Source organism: Diachasma alloeum, unplaced genomic scaffold (genome assembly GCF_001412515.2).
Source record: "Diachasma alloeum isolate Michigan unplaced genomic scaffold, Dall2.0 Dall_scaffold_00200, whole genome shotgun sequence".
NCBI lineage: Eukaryota > Metazoa > Arthropoda > Insecta > Hymenoptera > Braconidae > Diachasma > Diachasma alloeum.
In genome coordinates, this window is record NW_021680365.1 from 1,151,540 (window position 1) to 1,172,691 (window position 21,152).

At 33.9% G+C, this 21,152-nt stretch overlaps 1 protein-coding gene across 2 annotated transcripts; it reads right to left on the reverse strand.

The window, feature by feature from the left end:
* Positions 1 to 9,607: 9,607 nt before the first annotated feature.
* LOC107035703 (transcription cofactor vestigial-like protein 4) lies at positions 9,608 to 21,081 on the reverse strand. Of its 2 annotated transcripts, none has more exons than XM_015253252.1 (4): positions 20,626 to 21,081; positions 12,479 to 12,640; positions 10,643 to 10,849; positions 9,608 to 10,309 (listed from the first exon to the last, which is right to left on the reverse strand). In XM_015253252.1, the coding sequence occupies exons 1-4, from the start codon at positions 20,723 to 20,725 to the stop codon at positions 10,233 to 10,235; spliced, it is 546 nt and encodes a 181-aa protein (XP_015108738.1). In that variant the 5' UTR covers positions 20,726 to 21,081; the 3' UTR covers positions 9,608 to 10,232. The 2 variants fall into 2 exon arrangements, with proteins under 2 accessions (XP_015108738.1, XP_015108737.1); XM_015253251.1 differs by lacking the exon at positions 20,626 to 21,081 and adding an exon at positions 19,158 to 19,613.
* Between the last annotated feature and the right edge of the window lie 71 nt (positions 21,082 to 21,152).

The following is a 21,152-nucleotide window of genomic DNA, read 5'->3' on the forward strand; positions in this document are numbered from 1 at the left end:
TATTTACTGACTCTTTCGCACTTTCACTAAATACTGAAAGGCCGCTATTCCTATCCTCGTCCCTTTCATTCAAAAATCGCCCCATTAGAAATCTTCGAGAAAGAATAAAATAAAGTTCTGTAGTCTAACTATCATCAACATTGAACCACATATACACAACTCGTGATAGAGATAATTTTATACTGTACAAAAAAGTGTATTCTAGGCTGAAGGCCCTCGGGCAATGGCTATTTGTAAGAATGTATGTTTCTTGCAATAAATCACGTCAAAAGCTAAAGTTAAAGTTCTGTAAGTTATACAGATATGATATTTACTCGTATAACTTATCGAATTATTTAATTTGAGTAATACTTTCCACAAATTTTGCGTATTAATAATTTCATTCTTAAACTTTACGAACGTTGTGATTCGATCCTGTAATTGGCCTCGATCTGTTGGCTCCTTCGAAAATAAAATGAAATCATCTTCATCGAATAAAAAAACCCTCCAGACCCCGACCCCCGCAGAGCCAACAACAGATCATCGAATCCTTGAAAGCCAACCCCCGAAAAACCCTAAAAATCAGCACCTAAAAATCCCTCCGGTGCGTTCCACTCCGGCAGAAACCAGAGAAAATCGATATGCATGATTCACGCGAGCGTGAGTTCGGTGAAAAAAAGACCGGGGGAGAGAGAGAGATGCGAGAATAAAGAGAACACGATGGGAGAGAGGGGGTTGTTGAAGGGGGGAAAAAAGGCGGGCCACTTCTTCTCCCCTTCAATAATGTCCGTTGCCCCCCAATATCACCTCTCGCTCTTCGTATGTTGCATGCTCCATCTCCCTCTCTCTCTCGCCACCTCGCTCTCTTCATTCCGTATGTCCAAAAGGGGGAAAAAAAGCGACGAGGAGTAAAAACGGGGTCCCAGTACCACAGCAGCACAAACCGTAATTCTATACAAGCTGTATGGAAACAGGAGGGGTTTACTCCCCGCGATGACTACCCCCTCGGTCACTCGATCAGTCGTGTCCCGAGTTTACGAGTTTGCTATGCTCTACGGTTATACGTATTTCGAAATATTATTTATTGAGATTTTCACTGTGAATTTTTTAGAATTTTTTTACTTCTCTTTTTTCGCCACTTTGGTAATTGCGGATTTTGGTAATGAGGTGTGTGTGATATTTTTTAGAGAGCATTTATGGTTTGAATTTTAGTGTGGGCGCAAGCGCCACTCACCTATTGCGAGGTAAATGAAATTGCATGTCCTGCGCCTTTATTTCCTTTTCCCACCGGAAAACGACGCAAAATGTGGGTTAACGGAAATGGATTGCACGGGATTTTTCCGGATTTGGAATTGTGGGGGGGAAATTGCTCAATTGTGGATTTTGCAGGGAGAACTGAGGGTGAGAGTTTTTTGGAGTTGAAATTTTTTTTGAGGGGTTTTTGGGGCGGGAAAGTGAGGGGAGGAAACTTTGGTTTTGGATTTCGCGGACGGAAAAGTTGAACGGAAAAGCTGGCGAATTCGTTGGAAAATTGTGTTGGATTTCTATTGAAATTTATGTTAGGTTTTGGCCGATTCTATTGAAATGCTCAATAGAAAAAGTCGATATATTTTGATTTTTCTGTGTAACTTATTCTCTTCAGATATTTTCTATAGAATTTTCTCGGCTCANTTTTTTTTTTTTTTTTTTTTTTTTTTTTTTTTTTTTTTTTTTTTTTTTTTTTTTTTTTTTTTTTTTTTTTTTTTTTTTTTTTTTTTTTTTTTTTTTTTTTTTTTTTTTTTTTTTTTTTTTTTTTTTTTTTTTTTCATTGAGAAAATCAAGCAAAAAAACTTGGAAAGTTGAGCCGAGGGAAATTCTGTAGAAAATATCTCAACAGAAAACGTCAATAGAATTCGATTTTTTCTTATCCTCTTATTTTCGTCAGATATTTTCTATAGAATTTCCTCGGCTCAAAATTCCTTCTCATCAAGAAAATCAAACAAAAAATCTGGGAAATTTGAGCCGAGGGAAATTCTGTAGAAAATATCTCAACAGAAAACGTCAATAGAATTCGATTTTTTCTTATCCTCTTATTTTCGTCAGATATTTTCTATAGAATTTCCTCGGCTCAAATTTCCTTTTCATTAAGAATATCAAACAAAAAATCTGGGGAATTTGAGCCGAGGGAAATTCTATAGAAAATATCTGACGAAAATAAGAGGATAAGAAAAAATCGAATTCTATTGACGTTTTCTATAGAATATTTTCTATTGAAATCATTTGATTCTGATCATTTTGACGGTTTTTTCTTTGTTAAAATTGATGAGTGATGGTTTGAGAGTGAGCGGAAATTATATAGAAAACTCGAATTCTTTCAGCTTTTTCTATAGAATGTTTGCTATTGAACATTTGAATAGAATCGGCCAAAAACTAGTACGAAATTTAATAGAAATTCAATAGAATTGTCTAGCGAATTTGGTAGGTTTTTCTATTGAACATTTCATTCGTGTTTTTTTGGCGTTGCGGACACGACAGAGAGTTTTTCAATTTCCAAAATGTTGTTGTCATTTTTAATGGATTTTTTAAGCTTCAAAAACTGTCGCGAATTGATAAACTAGGATAAGTGCATTGTTTTCGATAACAATTTGTTTAGCCCAATCGCTTCCGAAAATTGTTGGGAAGCGATTTAACAAAAAAAATGCATTTTCGAAAAGAATGCACTTATCCTAGGTTCTCAATTCCCCACAAAACGAAACCAGTTTAGTCCAAATCGTTTGATTCTGATAATTTTGCTGCTGTTTTTTCATTGTTAGGATTGTGCGAGTGAAGTTTTGAGGGTGAGGTCTTTAAGATTGAATATCTCGACATTGGCTGAGTGGATTTTGACGAGTCTGATCTCATTGTAAAGCTTATGAAAATACCTTGAAAATGAGATCTGACTCGCCCAAATCGGATGGTTCCATCAGAAGATATCGGAGATTAAACATTAAACCCTGTTTTGCTATTTTACTATTATATTTCGATCCATTTAATTTCATTTTTATTTAATTTCAACATTCTCCGATGAAGAAAAATGTGGGGATGAGAGATTTGTGGATCGAGCGACCTAAATACGTCATAAATACGCGTGAGAAGAAGTTCAGAAGTTTGAAGTTTATTTGATCGATCGTTGCATAAAGGATTTTCGACTATCATTTGGATCTTTTTTTCGTCGCTAATATCGTCACTACATCATGGGATTTGTATTTTCCATGGGGACTGGCAATTGCGCTGATGATGGGGGATTTTATTTCATGCTGATGGACGTGCACCACGAAATGGGGGTGGAATCCAGGGATTTCGATGCAAGGCCGAGCGGCGTCGCGACGCGCTACGCTGCGCGGAGAGCACTATTCAATAAAAATTACGTATCTAAAAGACGTGTAAAGATACACGGAAAGAACACGGAGAGAAATTTTCTAGAAAAATTCTAGTACGAGTACTAGAAAAAATCACAATCCACCAGCTGTGAAAAATTCTAGTGCTGTTAAGGTAAAATTTCTTGGTATTTCTGGGGAATAAAAAATTTCTGAAAAAAAAAATTTCTGGAAAATTCGGAAAATTTCTGGGGATTTCTGTGAAATTTTCACAGAAATACGGGGAAAAATTCGCGTTTTCCCCAATAAAATTTCTAGTGCTGGCACTGGAATTTTTTCCTAGCCGTCACTTTGCGCCTCTTTTCTCGTGCTAGCACTAGAATTTTTCTAAAAAATTTCTCTCCGTGAAATATTCAATAAAAATTACCCATCTTTTCCGTAATTCCGGAGCGAGATGTGGTTGTAGGAAATTTCACGGAACTGTCACGGAATTTTTCCACAGCGTTCCGTATTTTTTATCTGAATCATGAAAATTTACGAAAATTGGGTTTTTTATGTTAAATAATCATTGATTTTTCAATGAAAGCTTGAATTTTGAAAATTCAGGCAACATCTTTTCTGAATTCTCAATCTATTGAAATTGAATTGTATATGATCTTCAGTTCAGTAGCGAAGCGGTAAATCGGCTTAATTCGATTTTGACTGTTGGTCAGTTGTTGACGAATATCTCGGAATCTAAAAGAGATAGAGAAATTTTTGCCATGACCTTTTTTACAGCCCTCCTTTGGCTCTACAAAAAAGGTCATAAGAAAAATTTTGCTATCTCTCTTAGATTCCAAGATATTCATCAAAAACTGGTCAAAAGTCAAAATCGACTTAAACCGGTTTAGCGCTTCGCTACTAAAATTTACAAAAGATTACAAAACATTGCTTCAACATTACAAAAGATCTAAGATTTCGTCACCGGAACATATAATTTTTCGGCAGAACAAATTTTTTCTCTCAATGTACTGAGACTTCACACGTTTTCGTTGTTTTTCCGGTTTCGTTGTTTTGGATTTGAGGAGATAGGATATATATTAGTTTACACTCGAGTGAGACATGTGGGGCCGATAGCGTTACGGTTTAGAGGGGAAAAAAAGGGTTATGGAAATAAAAAGGAGAGGAAAACGATGCCGTGCAGACTCTGTGGTCACCTGGCTGGTACCGAAACAAGATACGCCTGGGATGTAAAATATAAACAAATGATCAATGGATTTGTTATTCACTTGCGAGGAAACACTACTTCGTCATGACTTCATGCACCCCTTCCCCATCTTTCAATTGACGTCGATGAAGCTTGAAAAAACAAAGCAAATAGTTTTGTCAATTCTCAAATATTTTTCGCGATCTGGAAATAATTTGATTTCGTTGAGAAGTTTAAGAGATTTATGATCGCGAATTATGCAACTGAAGGTGAAGAATTTTATTGGAAATAAGATGAGAATACGAACTGATTTGTTATAATAATTTTCGAGCGATTGCAAACTTTAATAACCAGTGCGAACCGTTGACAACCATTTAAAATATTTAAAAAATTATGAAGCCTAATTTTTTTAAGGGAAATTCATAAAGTGGTTGAAAAATTGCAATTTGTGAGGATTAGCACCTTTCATTAAATAGTAAATACACGACTTCCATTATTTATTCATAAGCAGGGAATTTCACAAAACAAACAGCTTTTTTACAAAACTTCATTTGAACTGTTCTCATGACTTTAACATTTTTATATTTTTTCACCCGATTTAATGACAAAATGTGAAAGTCTCTGTTCTTAATTTGGGAGAAAAAACTTGCAATATATGTTATCAAACTAGGTTTTAATACCAATCATAATTAAAATCATGATGATCATAATTATGATTGTTTGCAAAAACCTATTGTTTAAAAAACGAAAAAAAATCCCTCGAGAGCTAGAAAACTCATATCACATTTCCCCCTTCAACATCACAGTAACATTTTGAAATACGTTCCGCCAACTTCTCTCCTAGAGTCATATTCAGTTACAATTCCATTAAAAATCAAAACCCAGAACTAAACAAAACTACAAAAGTCGGAAAACAATGGGACAATAACTGAGATGAGGTTGCAATTGCCCAGGACGCAGTGTTCAGTGTCCACCCAGTGGCATTATTACACCTCAGGGCGGGCGACAGTCTAAGGACGAGGCGAAAAAAGGAACATAATTAAAAGGAGAGGAGAAAAAAACAGCCGGCGCGGGGAGGAGGGAGGAAGGACGTCGGGATAGGTGTAGACTTACTTTGGACTGTGGTGTGGGATTACCGTACTTATATTCAAGTCTAATATTAAGTTACCATTTTGCTTTACGGCAAGTGAACAGGCTGCCAGCATATAGGAAGCCATCCGAGCGCTCCTGGGACAGTGTCTCTCGGTTGCTCGTCTCTCGGGGCCCACCTATGTCGTCCCTAGTGCGTTATGAACAGCAGTTCCATTCTCCCACGTACGAAAAAAAAATTCACAAAAAAAAAACCACCGAATTTGCTAGTTTTTCAAATTTTATTGGATTTCTGTTGAATTTCAGTGTTTGGTCGATTTTATTGAAGAAACTTATTTGCGCATTTTTTTTTTTAATTGAATTTTTTAACGGAAAATATTTAATAGAAAAAATTGATAGATCTTATTTAATTGGGTTTTTTTCTATAGAAATTCCTAGACTCAAATTTTCCAAGTTTTTTGTTCGATTTGTTTAATGAAAAGAGAAGAAAAATAGAGTGAAAAAAATAGGAAAATTCAGGTGGGGGAATTTGAAGAAAGGTCAGTTTTCAATGAATATCTCGGGATCTAAGGCAGATAGAAAAATTTTTGTCATTATCTTTTTTGTAGAGCGGAATGAGTTCTACAGAAAAGGCTGTTACGAAAATTTCGATATCTCCCTTAGATTCGGAGATATTCCCTGGAAACTCAGCTAAGTGCTAAGTCGACTCAAATTGTTTTGCCGCTTCGCTACAAAATAGGTTCTATTGGGCATTTTTTGTTGGAGAACGCAATTAAGTTGCGGAATTCTTCAATAGAATCGACCAAAAACTAATAGAATTTTCAATAAAATACAACAGAATAAAAATCCAATAAAATTTTCTATCCAATTCACTAGGTTTTTCTATGAAATTTTGTTCACAACGTCATACATTGATGAAGTAATTTTTTTAACGTTGGGAATAAAAAATTGGTGCAGGAAATTATTAGTTGAGGTACATTGCCTCTTTTTTAGTGTTTTCAAGTTTTTTTTGCTAAGTTTAATGAGTGAAAATTTATCTATCGGTTGTGATGAAGTGGGTGAAACGGAATGAGTCAACTTTCCTTGAGATGTGAGTTTTTGATGAATATTTTGAAATTGGTTGTTGCATGATTTTTTTTATTGAATGAAATTACGAAACTGAGAAATTATTTTATTAGGAGAATAACCGATACCTTTTTGATTTTTTTATTTTGAGAAATCATGAAAACCCGAGATGTTAACGGGAATTAAATATAATAAAAACGTATGCATTATGACGCCGTAATACAGCGATTTAAAATCGTTTTTAACTCCTCGATTTTTCATTATGCATTCACATAAAAAATATAAGTGTCTGACACTGTTCATCCAATTTTTATATCCCGTAATAAAATTTTTCATGCAAAACCCCAAATCCCAAACCCCATGAGTAGAATGAGAGAATTATGAGAAAATCTTTGACTATAAAAATTGAGATTCCCCTCATATGTTGCAAAATATTCTGCAAAAACTGAAAACAAGGCGAAGTTACTGTTCTCCAAAACAAATGAGTCTTTTCAAACTATTGAGAAGGCGAAGTGAAACAGATACTTTGTAAAATCATAAAGCAGACTGATTTCAACTGAACTAAGCTTGCAAAGTAGTATAAATCAACTGAAGAACAGACGAATTCTCGGTGAATGTTTCAAAACCAAAGAAGAAATACTGAACCACTAAAGAGACCGATTTTCAACAGCATAAAAAAATCGCTTCTGGAGTTTCAAGGATATTCAAGATTTTTTAAATATAACTTTGTTTAAACGGATGTATGTTTTTATTGATCTAGGGAGAGGACATCGAGACGAATATTTAAAAAAAATCGAAATCGGTCCAGCAATTTTAAAGATACACGGAGAGAAATTTTTTATAAAAATTCTATTGCTAGCACGGGAAAAGAGGCGCAAAGTGACGGCCAGGAAAAACTTCCAGTGCCGGCACTAAAAATTTTACCGGAAATACCAAGAAATTTTACCCTAACAGAACTACAATTTTTCACAGCCGCTGGATTGCGATTTTTTCCAGTACTCGTACTACAATTTTTCTAGAAAATTTCTCTTCGTGAATTGGATATAACAGATTTTTAGAAAAAGTTGAATGTCCCCGAAACTACTGACTTTGAGTGTGATTGAGCCCATCTTCAATACAAACCTTTATTACATGAGAGGAAGTATTTCGTATTTCTAGGTTTCAGACCACTCTACATCAATTGAAATCAAAATTACAAAATGCGAAAATCGGACGATTACAAAGTTTCCATTCGGTAGTAAAAACCCCATGAGTTTCTTTATTCCCCTTATAAATTTCGAGACACTCAACAAAAAGTGAAATTTCGTCCAATAAAATGAGCCAATGCTCTTGAAAACAGTCCAAATTCCCCAGAATTCCCACAAAAACAAGAAAAACACTAAAAAGTCGACTCTTCGCTGAGTTTTCGAAGAATATCTCCGAATCTAAGGGAAATATCGAGATTTTCATAATAACCTTTTCTACAGCTCTGAATGCGCCCCACAAAAAATGTTATAACAAAAATTTTGCCATTTGCCTTAGATTCCGAGATATTTATTGAATACTGACCAATCGTCAAAATTCGCTTGAACCGTTTTACCGCTTCGCTCCTGAATTAAAAAATCATTTGATCTCACTCCACCTCACAGCTTGCCTCCTTCCTGTGGAAATTGCAATGCTCAAAATCAACATTCGTGTGATACATCTTTGCATCAGTCCATCTGAGCCTCACAATGTGAGAACCACAAAACAGTAGTATTTCGTCTGACAAAAGCCTGATCGCACTCCTCTCGTGCGCATGTTCTTCGGTGTTTGAGTGCAATTATTTTTTTTCCACAAAAAAAAACACGGAGAAAATCCTTAGCCCGTGAAAGACTGAATGAACCAGCTTGGAGATTGTTAAAAACTTTGTCGAAGTGACGATTAAGTGAGAAGGCAGAGGTACTGACTTCTGTGAGTGCTGGGGTTCCTTTCAAACGTCCTAGCACCATTTGAAATCAGTACTGCTCCTCTTGGTACTCTCCCATGTCAGAAGACATACAAGAAAACCAATTGCGCCGTTAAAGAAAATGTATTCCTTGTGTTTATCCGAGGTAATACCCTAATTACTAGAAGATGAATTACTGAGGCATTAAATAATGTCGCACGAAAAAACTTCATTGAAATACCTGGCGAATTCGACAGAAAATTCTATAGGATTTATAATGAACTTTTAATTCATATTCTATTATTTTTTTTATAGAAAATGTAATAAAAACTATTCTATAGGAAAATGAGTAGAATTTCTTCTTTCTAAACAATTTTTTTCATTGAGACATTTTCTATAGGAATTTCTCGAGATAATTTTTTCAAGTTATTTCTACTTTTTTCTTTCTATTGAATTCAGTAGCAAAGTGGTAAAACGGTACAAGTCAATTTTGTCTATTGGCCAGTTTTCAATTAATATCTCGAAATCGAAGGGAGATAGCAAAATTTTTGTTATAACCTTTTTTGTAGAGCCGATTGAGAGCTACAACAAATGTCATTACGAGAATTTCGCTATTTCTCTTAGATTCAGAAATATTCTTCAAAAACTCAACTGGGAGATAAGTTCACTTAAGCCGTTTTACCACTTCGGTACTGAATTCTATTTCTTTAATGGAAAACACGGCCGATAGAAATAATTAATATAATTTACCTTTCTCTGCAAGTTTTCTCGCTCCATTCTTCTCCTCTTTCCATTAAAAAAATCAGAGAAAAAATCTTCGAAAGAAAATTCGAGTCGAAAAATTTCTATAGAATATTTTTCACCAAAGGCTTCTATTAGGAAAAACACACAAATAATCCCCCGAAGTTTTCAATGTAAAAAAAAAGAATTGGAATTGCAATGCAATTTTTCTATAAAATTTTTTCGTGCACGATTGCAAAATGTGGGGGAATAGTTCACAATATTCAACAAATTAATGCGCTGGTAAAAAAAAATTACCATCAGAACTCTCGTAATATCTGTTTATAATTTATTCCTCAATATTTTTATCCTCTCATTAACGCAGAAAAATTATCCACCGATCACATCGGATACATTCCCTCAATATATATTCATATAATCACAATGTATACTCTATACATAATATTATCCTTACATTACGTAAACAGATACACCTGGCTGTGTAAAAAACTCTATAATATTTCATATTTCCAATTACCTCCAAATCTTAACGATACTGATTGACAACTCCGGAATTTCAAAATTGGATAATAAATAAATTTACTTCGCAATTAGCAACAACTGTGACAGCTGCAGAGGAACCAGAGTCTCGTGATTGTTTTATGTACAATATTTAACATATTTTTAACGTTATCCTCGATATAATTGACTTTCGATATCCTATGATTAATTCATTGAGTTTTCAGCATTTTGTTTTTTTTTCTAGTTTTTAGTGAAGTGGAAAATTAATGAAATACTTGGGTACATCAGACACTTGGTAAGACTTATACCACCCTAACGTACTTATTTAGCTGGTGAGTTAGTAGCTAAATAATAACTAATGGAAAGAAGGAGGGGATTAAGTTTTTTCAGATATTTTTTTTGTGATTCTCGATGATTTTTTTCGCTTTCGTTATGTTGACTCCTTGTTTCCATTTGCTTGCAGCCTCGCCCATGTGTCGCCGAGGGCCTTAGCGAAGTGATCGTCCACTGGAATAACAAATAATTTTTTATAAAACAATCCAATTCAATAATCGATCATTAAAACACGACTGAATAAAAAAAAACAAAACGATTGTGCACTTGGCCATTTTTCAGTCTTGGTAAATGCGGCATTATCTCCTTCACGGGTGGTCCTACGAAAAATCATCATCAGACATTTTTTGTGGGAAATTTCGTCGGCTACAAAAAAGGTTCTGTGGTGTTTTCTCGTACAACCGCTCGTTCTCGAGGCAAATTCAAAAATGCGAGGAAGTGACAGGTTTCGATAGCTTGTTATTGGATTAGGAAGCTTCAGGGTCTTGCAGGGATGAGAGTAATTACCGCTGAGTCCTGTCTCTCTGTCAGCGTTGGAGGAAGCATTGAAGACGGCGGCGTACTCCGCGAGGCCCAACGATCTCTTGAAGTGCTCGTCTATGGCTGGATCACTAACACCAGACGGATTTCTAATTCCGGTTCTCTGGCCGCCTATCGCTGTCGAGGGGGTTGCACTTGGGGTAGGTGTCACAGCTGTGTCGTCACTTGTCGCTCCTGAGATTGAAAGGATAAATCATCAATTTATTCCCTAAATAAATGAATCAATCAATGAATTATTAATTATAATATTATCGCTATTGTTAATAATTTCGTTAATTTATTTCGTTCATTTCTTAATTCATTTAAAAAATAAAGCATAATTTATTGTGTTGATCACTTTGGAATAGTGTGAATAGAATCCAAAAAGCCCAAAAAATGTATTCACCATTGATAATTTTTTTTTTTGAAATTTATCCATTAAATTCTTTCTCCAATTATTTTTTTAAACAATAGTCTCTCGTTTGACTAGGGTGTTTCGACATAACACGCCATTTCAAGCACGCAGAAACATAAATTATTTATAACAAAAGATTGACACTGACGATAATTTTTATATTGGACACAGAATTTTTATTTATTCTCTCTGATTTTTCGGAATTTTTTGAAGATTTCAATCTTCTTCCTAAGATGGAAAATTGATTTTCTCATAAGACTTTGTGTTATTTTTGGACCTCTAGATTAGTTATTATCAATAATATTAGAGTGTCGATTGAACACAAACCCAACTTTAGAATTCATTTCAGATTTAAATCTCCAATGAGATTAATTTGAGCTAAATTAGATAAATTTTTGTAAAAACCCGTTTTGTGGGTCTTATTCTGCTCTATAAACGAGGTATTCATGAAAATTTTGCTATCTCCATCAAATTTGGAGTTACTTATCAAAAACGTGAACTACAGTTGAGTGTATTCGTCTTATTTCATCACTTTTCAACTAAATTGATGATAAATAATCCCCATAATACCCAACTTTTGAAGAAAATATGTGAAAAAATTCATCTGTACAAAATTACATCAACTATACAAATGATATTTTAATATTTTCTCATAAAATCACTCGTCATTAAGACAACTTCATGTTTAATAAAAAATCATCCTTTAGCTATTCATGAATATCTCAGAATCTAGTGGAGGTAGACAAATTTTCGTGGGAACCTTTTTTGTGGCTCTCATTCATCTCTACAAAAAAGGTCTTCACAAAAATATCGCTATCTTCATTAGATTTGGAGTTATTCATAAAAAACGTGGACTAAAGTTCAGTGGATTCATCTTATTTCATCACTTTGCAACCGAATTGATGCTGAATTACCTCACAATTATCAAATTTTGAAAAAAAATGTGAAAACAATTCATCTGAAAACAATTCACTTCATGTCCAACAAAAAAAATCCAAACTTCTTCTCAATTACAAATGCTTTTAAAAAGACATTTCTACAGAGAATTTTTTCACCTAAAAAAAACTCCAGACATTTCTTCATAAATTTCCTCAGTCCCAGCAATAATGTTTCCCATCGAACAGAATAATTTCACTTCACTCAAGAAAAATGTGATTTGAAAAAATAGTCATGTGACATGACTCATTACATTTCTATTTTACAACTTCGTTTTGCACTGATACAGAATGGAATTGATGAGTTTCCACTCCATTGAATCATTCGATTGTCACAGAATTATTCGTCATCATTGAGATAACAAATTTTATTCTCAATTTGTAAAGTATTCATCACGATGATAGTCATTCGAACTTTGTTCTCATGAATGGAATTTCGTAGTGGGGATTAATGAGATTATTTGTATTCCGTACCAGGTTGAGGTGCAGTGGGAACGATAACACTGGGCCTGGTGTGATGATGGACACGGGTAGCGGACATATCGAGGGCCTCACTCTGAATCGGATCCCTCCTACGCTCTCGCCGCCACGCACTGCTCGGTTTTCTATGCAGACTCGTCGTCTTCGGCCTCTCCTCTGCACAAATAAATGCGAAAAACCATTCGTTATCGTCTCCTGACTCGTGCATTCTTGTTTATCGGGGTTCGAAACATGAAAAATATTATTTCTTCACTTGATATTGAATGAATCATCATTCTAACACGAGTCCAAAAGTTCTCAAGACGAAGAATTTTATCCAGAATTAAAAAATTGTTTATTAGCTCGTTCAAACGAAAGGTAATTCCAAATATCAAAATAATACTCATTTTTTAATGATCACAAGTTGATCTTTTGTTGGATAAATTAATATTTAAGGAATTTTTCCAATTCGTTGAGGGGATCTAGACATTTTTGAGACTTCGGAACTTTTAGATTCAAATAAATTGAAAAAAATCAATAATTGCATTGATTTGATTTTTGAACCAGGTAAAGACTCAAAACAGTCATTTCCATTGCCATAATTATTTCTATTCTGTAACCGATTCGAAATTTCAAACTGACGAGTGAATCTACTGAAATTTTTGGAAATTGGTTTGTATTGCCTATTTTAATTGAGAAATTTTTCCAAAAAATTTGGAATAAAATTTAAAGAAATTTCAAGTACATCACGCCCTGACGGAATTTTTCTATTTTGTTGAGGGGATCTAGAAATTTCTGAGTCTTCGGAACTTTTAGATTCAAATAAATTGAAAAAAAAAACAATAATTGTATTGATTTGGTTTTTGAACCAGGTAAAGACTCAAAACAGTCATTTTAATTGTCATAATTATTTCCATTCTGTCACCGATTCGAAATTTCAAACGGACGACGGAATTCATTGAAATTTTTGGAACTTGATTTGTATTGACTATTTTAATTGAGAAATTTTTCCAAGAAATTTGGAATAAAATTTTTAAAAACTCCAAAAACATCACTCCCAGACTCGTGCATTCTTGTTTATCGGAATTTGAAACAATAAAAAAATAGTTCACTTGATTTTGAATAAATCATTATGCTCCTACGACTCCAAAAGTTCCCAAGGCGAAGAAATTTCAAACAAAGAATCATTAAAAATATCAAAATAATATTCATGTTTTATTAATATTATTTTGATTTCTGATAAATTATTACTTAGATAATTTTTCAATTTTGTAAAATTTCCCCAAAATTTAGACGGCAATTTTTTTAGGGGATAAATTCTAAAATAATTAGTGAAGAGAACAGAACAACTAATTTTTTTCTCCCTAGTGAATAATTCTAGAGAAAAAGATGGACTTTTTTGTTATAAATTTCATAAGCTATAAAAGAAGTTTTTCCACATTCCCTCCTACAATCTTTCGATTTCGAGATAAAAAGAATTTATTAACCCTTAAGTGGTCGCATAATGAGGGAACCCCCGCCGTTTTTTAATTTTTTTGTTTCACTCGGAAACTTTGTGAATAAAAAATCCATAAAAATTTGTACTCCTACTTTCAAATATATGGAACACATCAGCATCTGTTTTTTTAATCCAGACTTGCACCAATGGATTATTAAAATCTTCTGAAAACTCGACTCGCTGAAAATCCCCATATTTAACTCCTTCCATACCCCCATTTTTTATTCATTGAAAGATCAAAATTACCTGTGAACGTGAAATAATTTTTTTTTGTACAACTTTTTTTCTCTCGAAATCGTAAAATACCCGGGGCGAGGATTCTCTTACCGTGCGACCAACTACGTTCGGTGGAGAGCTGCGACCACTTAAGGGTTAATAGGCATTAATTCTCTGTAATCAATAAAGAATTAATTACAATTAATAAATCCTTCCAAATCACGTATTATGTACCCTCTCTGAAAAAAATCGGCAATTCCAATCAAAATCCAATTCAAATTGTCTTCGTCATCCCTAAATCTGCGATAACAAACTCGTGACGAAATAAATGATAAATAATCTGAAACTGGCTGAAGGCCCTCGGGCGATAGCCAGTTGCAAGTTCTCGGACTTGCAACGAATTCCGTTAAAAATAAAAAAAATAATAATCTGAAGCTAAAAAAGAAGAATTCAATAACGGACAACTAATCTAACACAGTCTTATGTCACTTCACATCCCAGTCGACTTTCATTTCGGTTTTTTATCTCCCATGATGGGAGGGAAAACTTCTCAGGACTGTAAATTATAAAGTAATTAGTGAAGAGTCAGTCAATTTTTTCTCCCTAGTGAATGATTCTGGAGAAAAGGATGGAAAGACTTTTTTGTTATAAATTTCATAAGCTGTAAAAGAAGTCTTCCCACATTCCCACATTCTCTCCTAAAATCGTTCGATCCCGAGATGCGAAGAATTTATTAATACGCATTTATTCTCTGTAATCCACAAAGAATTAATTCCACTTAACGAATATTTCCAAATCAACTGAATAAATGATTAATAATCGAAACTGTTTTATGTCATTTCATATCCCAGTCGGCTTTCATTTCGGTTTTTAATCTTAGAAGATGGGAGGAAAAATTTCTTCGGACTTGATTAGAATTACTGAACAGTTCCAAATCAACTGAATAAATGATAAATAATCTAAAACTAAAAGCGACGAATTCGACCGAATCATAATCTCAAGAATTCAATAACAGACAAAAATGTAAAACTGTTTTATATTATTTCACATCCCAACCGACTTTTTTATTTTACAAGATGAGAGAGAAAATATCCTGTAGGAGTGTAAATTATAAAATAATCAGTGGGGAGAACAGAACAACTTAATTTTTTCCCTGTAGTGAATAATTCCAGAGAAAAATATAGAGACTGTTTATTAAAGATCTCATAAATTGTAAAAGACGTCTTTCTACAGTCTCTCCTACAATCGTTCGGTTTCGAGAGGAAAAGAATTAATTAATAGATATCCATTATCTGTAGTTCAGACACAATTGCAATTAATGAATATTTTCAAAACGACTGAATAAATGATAAACTATCTAGAAGAAAAACTCATGACTGAATAAATGATAAATAATATGAAACTAAAAATGAAGAATTCTGTAGACTCATAATCGGAAGAGTAAGAAAATCCCCCCCAGTGAATAATTCTAGAGAAAAAAATCGAGACTTTTTTATTATAAAATAAAAAAATAAAAAAAAAGAAGTCTTTCGCCATTATCTCCTAAAAATCTTTCGATTTCGAGATGAGAAGAATTCATTAATACGGATTCAGTCTCTGTAATTAACAAAGAATTGATTACACTTAATGAATATTTCCAAATCGGCTGAATAAACGATAAACTGTCCAAAATAAAACTCGTGACCGAATAAATGACACATAATCTAAACCTAAAAACGAGGAATTCCACAAACTCATAATCTTAAGAATTCCATAACGGACAAAAAATCTAAAGCTGTCTTATATCATTTCACATGCCAGCTGACTTTTTTATCGTCAATGGGAGGGAACAATATCCTAGGAGTGTAAATTATAACATAATTAGTGAAGAGAAGAGAACTCAAGTTTTTTTCCTGAGGGAATAATTCTAGAGAAAAAGGTGGAGAGATGTTTTTATTATAAATTTCATAAGCTACAAGAGAAGTTTTTCACCATTCTCTCCTAAAATTTTTCAAGTTCGAAACCAGAAAAATTAATTAACACGCATTCCATTCTCTGTAATCAATAAAGAATTGATTACAATTAATGAATATTTCCAAATCCACTGAATAAATGATGAAAATAATGTGAAAATAAAAACGAAGAGTTCGATAACTCATAATTATAGGAAGACAATTTTTCCTCCCTGGTAGATAATTGTAGAAAAAAAAATGGAGCCTTTTAATTATAAATTTCATAAACTACAAAAGAAGTCTTTCATTATTCTCTCCTAAAATCGTACAATTTCGAGATGAGAAGAATTGATTACTAGGCATTCATTCTTTGTAATCAATAAACAATAAATCACAATTAATGAGTTTTTTTAAATTGACTGAATAAATAACAAAAAATCTAAATCCCAAAATGAAGAATTTGATAAATTCATAATCATAAGAAGATGACAATCCCCCCCGTGAATAATACTAGATAAAAAAATATACTTTTTTATTATAAATTTCATAAGCTATAAAAGAAATTTTGTACAATTCTTTCCAAAAATTCTCTCCCCCTCGATTTCGAGATTAATTAATACGCAATCATTCTCCGTAATCAACAATGAACTAATGACACTCAACGAATATTTCCAAATCGACCGAATAAACGATAAACTATCCCAAATAAAACTCATGACCGAATAAATCATAAATAATATAAAACTAAAAACGAAGAATTCGATAGATTCATAATCATAAGAAAAAGACAATTTTTTCTCCCTAGTGAATAATACTAGAGAAAAAAAAGACTTTTTTATTATAAATTGCATAAGCTATAAAAGAAATTTTCCATCATCCTCTCCAAAAATTCTCTCCCCCTCGATTTCGAGATGAGAAAAATTAATTAATACACAATCATTCTCCCTAATCAACAAAGAACTAATGACACTCAACGAATATTTCCAAATCGACCGAATAAACGATAAACTATCCCAAATAAAACTCATGACCGAACAAACGATAAATAATCTAAACCTAGAACCGAGGAATTCGACAGAGTCATAATCATAAGAATTCAATAACGAACGAAAAATCTAAAAACTGAGCCCACTCCATCCTCTCCTCCTCTCTTATCTCATTCGCTGCATGCACTCGAGAATGTCCATCTGCATGTTGAATCTCGAAAAATCCTAAACTTTGTATCTCCTCCATTCACACACGAGAAAAAAACGTAGAAGGGTAAAATAAAGGTGGGGGGAAGGGGCGGGAGGGGGGTCAGGAGGCACGAAGGGGAAGAGTAGTTTGAGATGCAACGTTTGGTTCCCAGGACGGGACAGGAAGTGCCTAATAGCTGTGAGAGGATGCACGGTGGGGCAGTTCGAAACAGGTTTTTCGTAAAGGACGATGGGATGCTGGAAAGATGAATGGAACGTTCTCGAGGATAAGGTGGGATACGTTTTTCGGATATACTTGTTGTTGTTCCTCTCTTGCCGCGTCTCCCTCCCCCTCCCCCACTATTTCAGCCGGTCTCAATTAACTTTTTAACTCTCCCATACCCTCGGTGCACCCTCCACACATCATTCAATAGGGAATTCACACGAAAATCAATGAGAAAGGGGTAATTTGGGTGCAGCACGAAGGCTTCAGCAATAATAACTGAAAAAATATGGGAAAATACCCTCCCATTGGAGGCAATTCGAAATATTCGAGAGGTACAATGAAGAATCTTAATTAATTTTACGGTGAATGTTGGAATTCTCGTGTTGTTCGATTATTTAATTGACGAAAACAACTGATGATGTTCTCATTTCACTGTTTTTTCATAATTATGAATATTAAAAAAATAAATAAATCGGTTTCTCGATAACTCTCGTACGTAATGCGTACGGAAGATTTTTTTAATGCAAAATTGAGCCAGGGCTGCCAGAGATGATAACATTTGAGAGGTAAAATGAAGAATCTTAATTAATTTTACGGTGAATGTTGATATTCTCATTTTGTTCAATTATTTAATTGACGAAAATAACTGATGATGTTCTTATTTCATTGTTTTTTCATAATTATGAATATTTAAAAAATAAAATGAATCAGTTCCTCGATAACTCTCATACGTAATGCCTACGGAAGATTTTTTTAATGCAAAATTGAGGGTAAAAGGGTAATCAGGGCTAAAATAAAGAATTTGAATTATTTATACGTCGAATGTTGATATTCTCGTTTTGTTCGATTATTAAATTGACGAAAACAACTGCTAATGTTCTTATTTCATTGTTTTTTTCTTAATTATGAATATAAGAAAAAATTAAAACCATCGGTTTCTCGATAACTCTCCGAAGATTTTTTTTAATGTCAAAATTGAGCCAGAGCTGCCAGAGATAATGACATTCGAGAGGTAAAATAAAGAATCTGAATTATTTTTACATCGAATATTGATATTCTCGTGTTGTTCAATTATTTAATCGACGAAAATAATTGATAATTTTCTTATTTCATTGTTTTTTATAATTATGAATATTAAAAAAATTAAATAAATCGGTTTCTCGATAACTCTCATACGTAATACGTGCCGAAGATTTTTTAAATGTCAAAATTGAGCCAGAGCTTCAAGAGATAATGACATTCGAGAGGTAAAATAAAGAATCTGAATTATTTATACGTCGAATGTTGATATTCTCGTTTTGTTCCATTATTAAATTGACGAAAACAACTGCTCATGTTCTTATTTAATTGTTTTTTTTTCTTAATTACTAATATAAAAATAAATAAAAACCATCGGTTTCTCGATAACACTCCGAAGATTTTTTTAATGTCAAAATTGAGCCAGAGCTGCCAGAGATAATGACATTCGAGAGGTAAAATAAAGAATCTGAATTATTTTTACATCGAATATTGATATTCTCGTGTTGTTCAATTATTTAATCGACGAAAACAATTGATAATTTTCTTATTTCATTGTTTTTTCACAATTATGAATATTAAAAAAATGAAACCCATCGGTTTCTCGATAACTCTCATACGTCATACGTACCAAAGATTTTTTTAATGTCAAAATTGAGCCAGGGCTGCCAGAGATAGTGACTCCTAGGCATTCCCACCCTGACGTGATGATTTGCATGCACTGACGGCATTATTCGCGGGTAAAGAGTCCTCAAAAGTCGGATGAATTAGCTAATCCCTCAATCTTCGCACTTCACAATTTCAAAGATCACTGTTTTACTCAGTTCTGCAGATGAAATTCACGAAGATATTCGCGAATATCAACTACTGACTAAAATAAAAAACCAAAACACAGAATCTTTCCGACAGCCATTCACTGGTGTCGAAAAAACCGCAGGCATTATATACCGAAGAAGAAATGAAAATAAACGGAAAAAAGTATCAACTCTTTATGCAATCACAGGGGCACAATTGAATTGTAAAAAACCGAGTGGATGAGGGCACGGGTGGAGGTAGAAAATGTTTTTGAATTTGGGATGGAGTGGTGGTTTTGTTGAATGCCTCCTTACGACTGTCTTATACTTTCATTCATTCATCTTCAACGCGGGCGCATCTGCCTCACCGCGGGGCCGACTCCCGCCCCCCACCTCGCCGCTACTCTACCCCCTTGCTATCCCCCCACGGGGGCCCTACGCGGCCTTGCTGACTCGGCTATTCTCAGGTAGACGAATATCCATCTGAGACAATACGTATGTATTTTTTTTTCATTAAAAAGTTGCTCCGGGGCTATTAGGGCTCAGGGGTTGGGGAAATTGATTTCTCATTCTTCTCGTGGGAGGATGTTGATTTTTTTGTTTATGATGGAAAGCTGATTTTTTACGCGGGGATTTATTTTTCAGTGGTTTTTATAGGGTTACCAGAGGAATGGATAGACACAGAGCGAAAGATAGACGATTTCAAGGTTTTTTAGTGTTGTATAAAAAATATAATAGAAATTGTACTAAAAATTCTCTCAACAATTCATGACCTGTTAATTCGTATTAATAGTTATCCATGAATTCCTTTTAATCGAGTGGAAATGACTTTCTTTCCTTTTAAGAGAAAAATGACTTTCTGAATTCTTGGCACCTATCAATTGAAAACAAAAAACATTATCTCGTGAAAATATTTCTCCACTGACGTCTTGCATTCATCGCATTTTTCAGTTAATGATAATGTTTAATTAGTGGAACTGTCTGAAGGTGACGAATTTTTCATATGATTTGAGAAATGAGAAATCTGAATTTTTTGGAATTCCCAAACTATTAGTTACTATTAATAATGACGAANTTTTTTTAATGTCAAAATTGAGCCAGAGCTGCCAGAGATAATGACATTCGAGAGGTAAAATAAAGAATCTGAATTATTTTTACATCGAATATTGATATTCTCGTGTTGTTCAATTATTTAATCGACGAAAACAATTGATAATTTTCTTATTTCATTGTTTTTTCACAATTATGAATATTAAAAAAATGAAACCCATCGGTTTCTCGATAACTCTCATACGTCATACGTACCAAAGATTTTTTTAATGTCAAAATTGAGCCAGGGCTGCCAGAGATAGTGACTCCTAGGCATTCCCACCCTGACGTGATGATTTGCATGCACTGACGGCATTATTCGCGGGTAAAGAGTCCTCAAAAGTCGGATGAATTAGCTAATCCCTCAATCTTCGCACTTCACAATTTCAAAGATCACTGTTTTACTCAGTTCTGCAGATGAAATTCACGAAGATATTCGCGAATATCAACTACTGACTAAAATAAAAAACCAAAACACAGAATCTTTCCGACAGCCATTCACTGGTGTCGAAAAAACCGCAGGCATTATATACCGAAGAAGAAATGAAAATAAACGGAAAAAAGTATCAACTCTTTATGCAATCACAGGGGCACAATTGAATTGTAAAAAACCGAGTGGATGAGGGCACGGGTGGAGGTAGAAAATGTTTTTGAATTTGGGATGGAGTGGTGGTTTTGTTGAATGCCTCCTTACGACTGTCTTATACTTTCATTCATTCATCTTCAACGCGGGCGCATCTGCC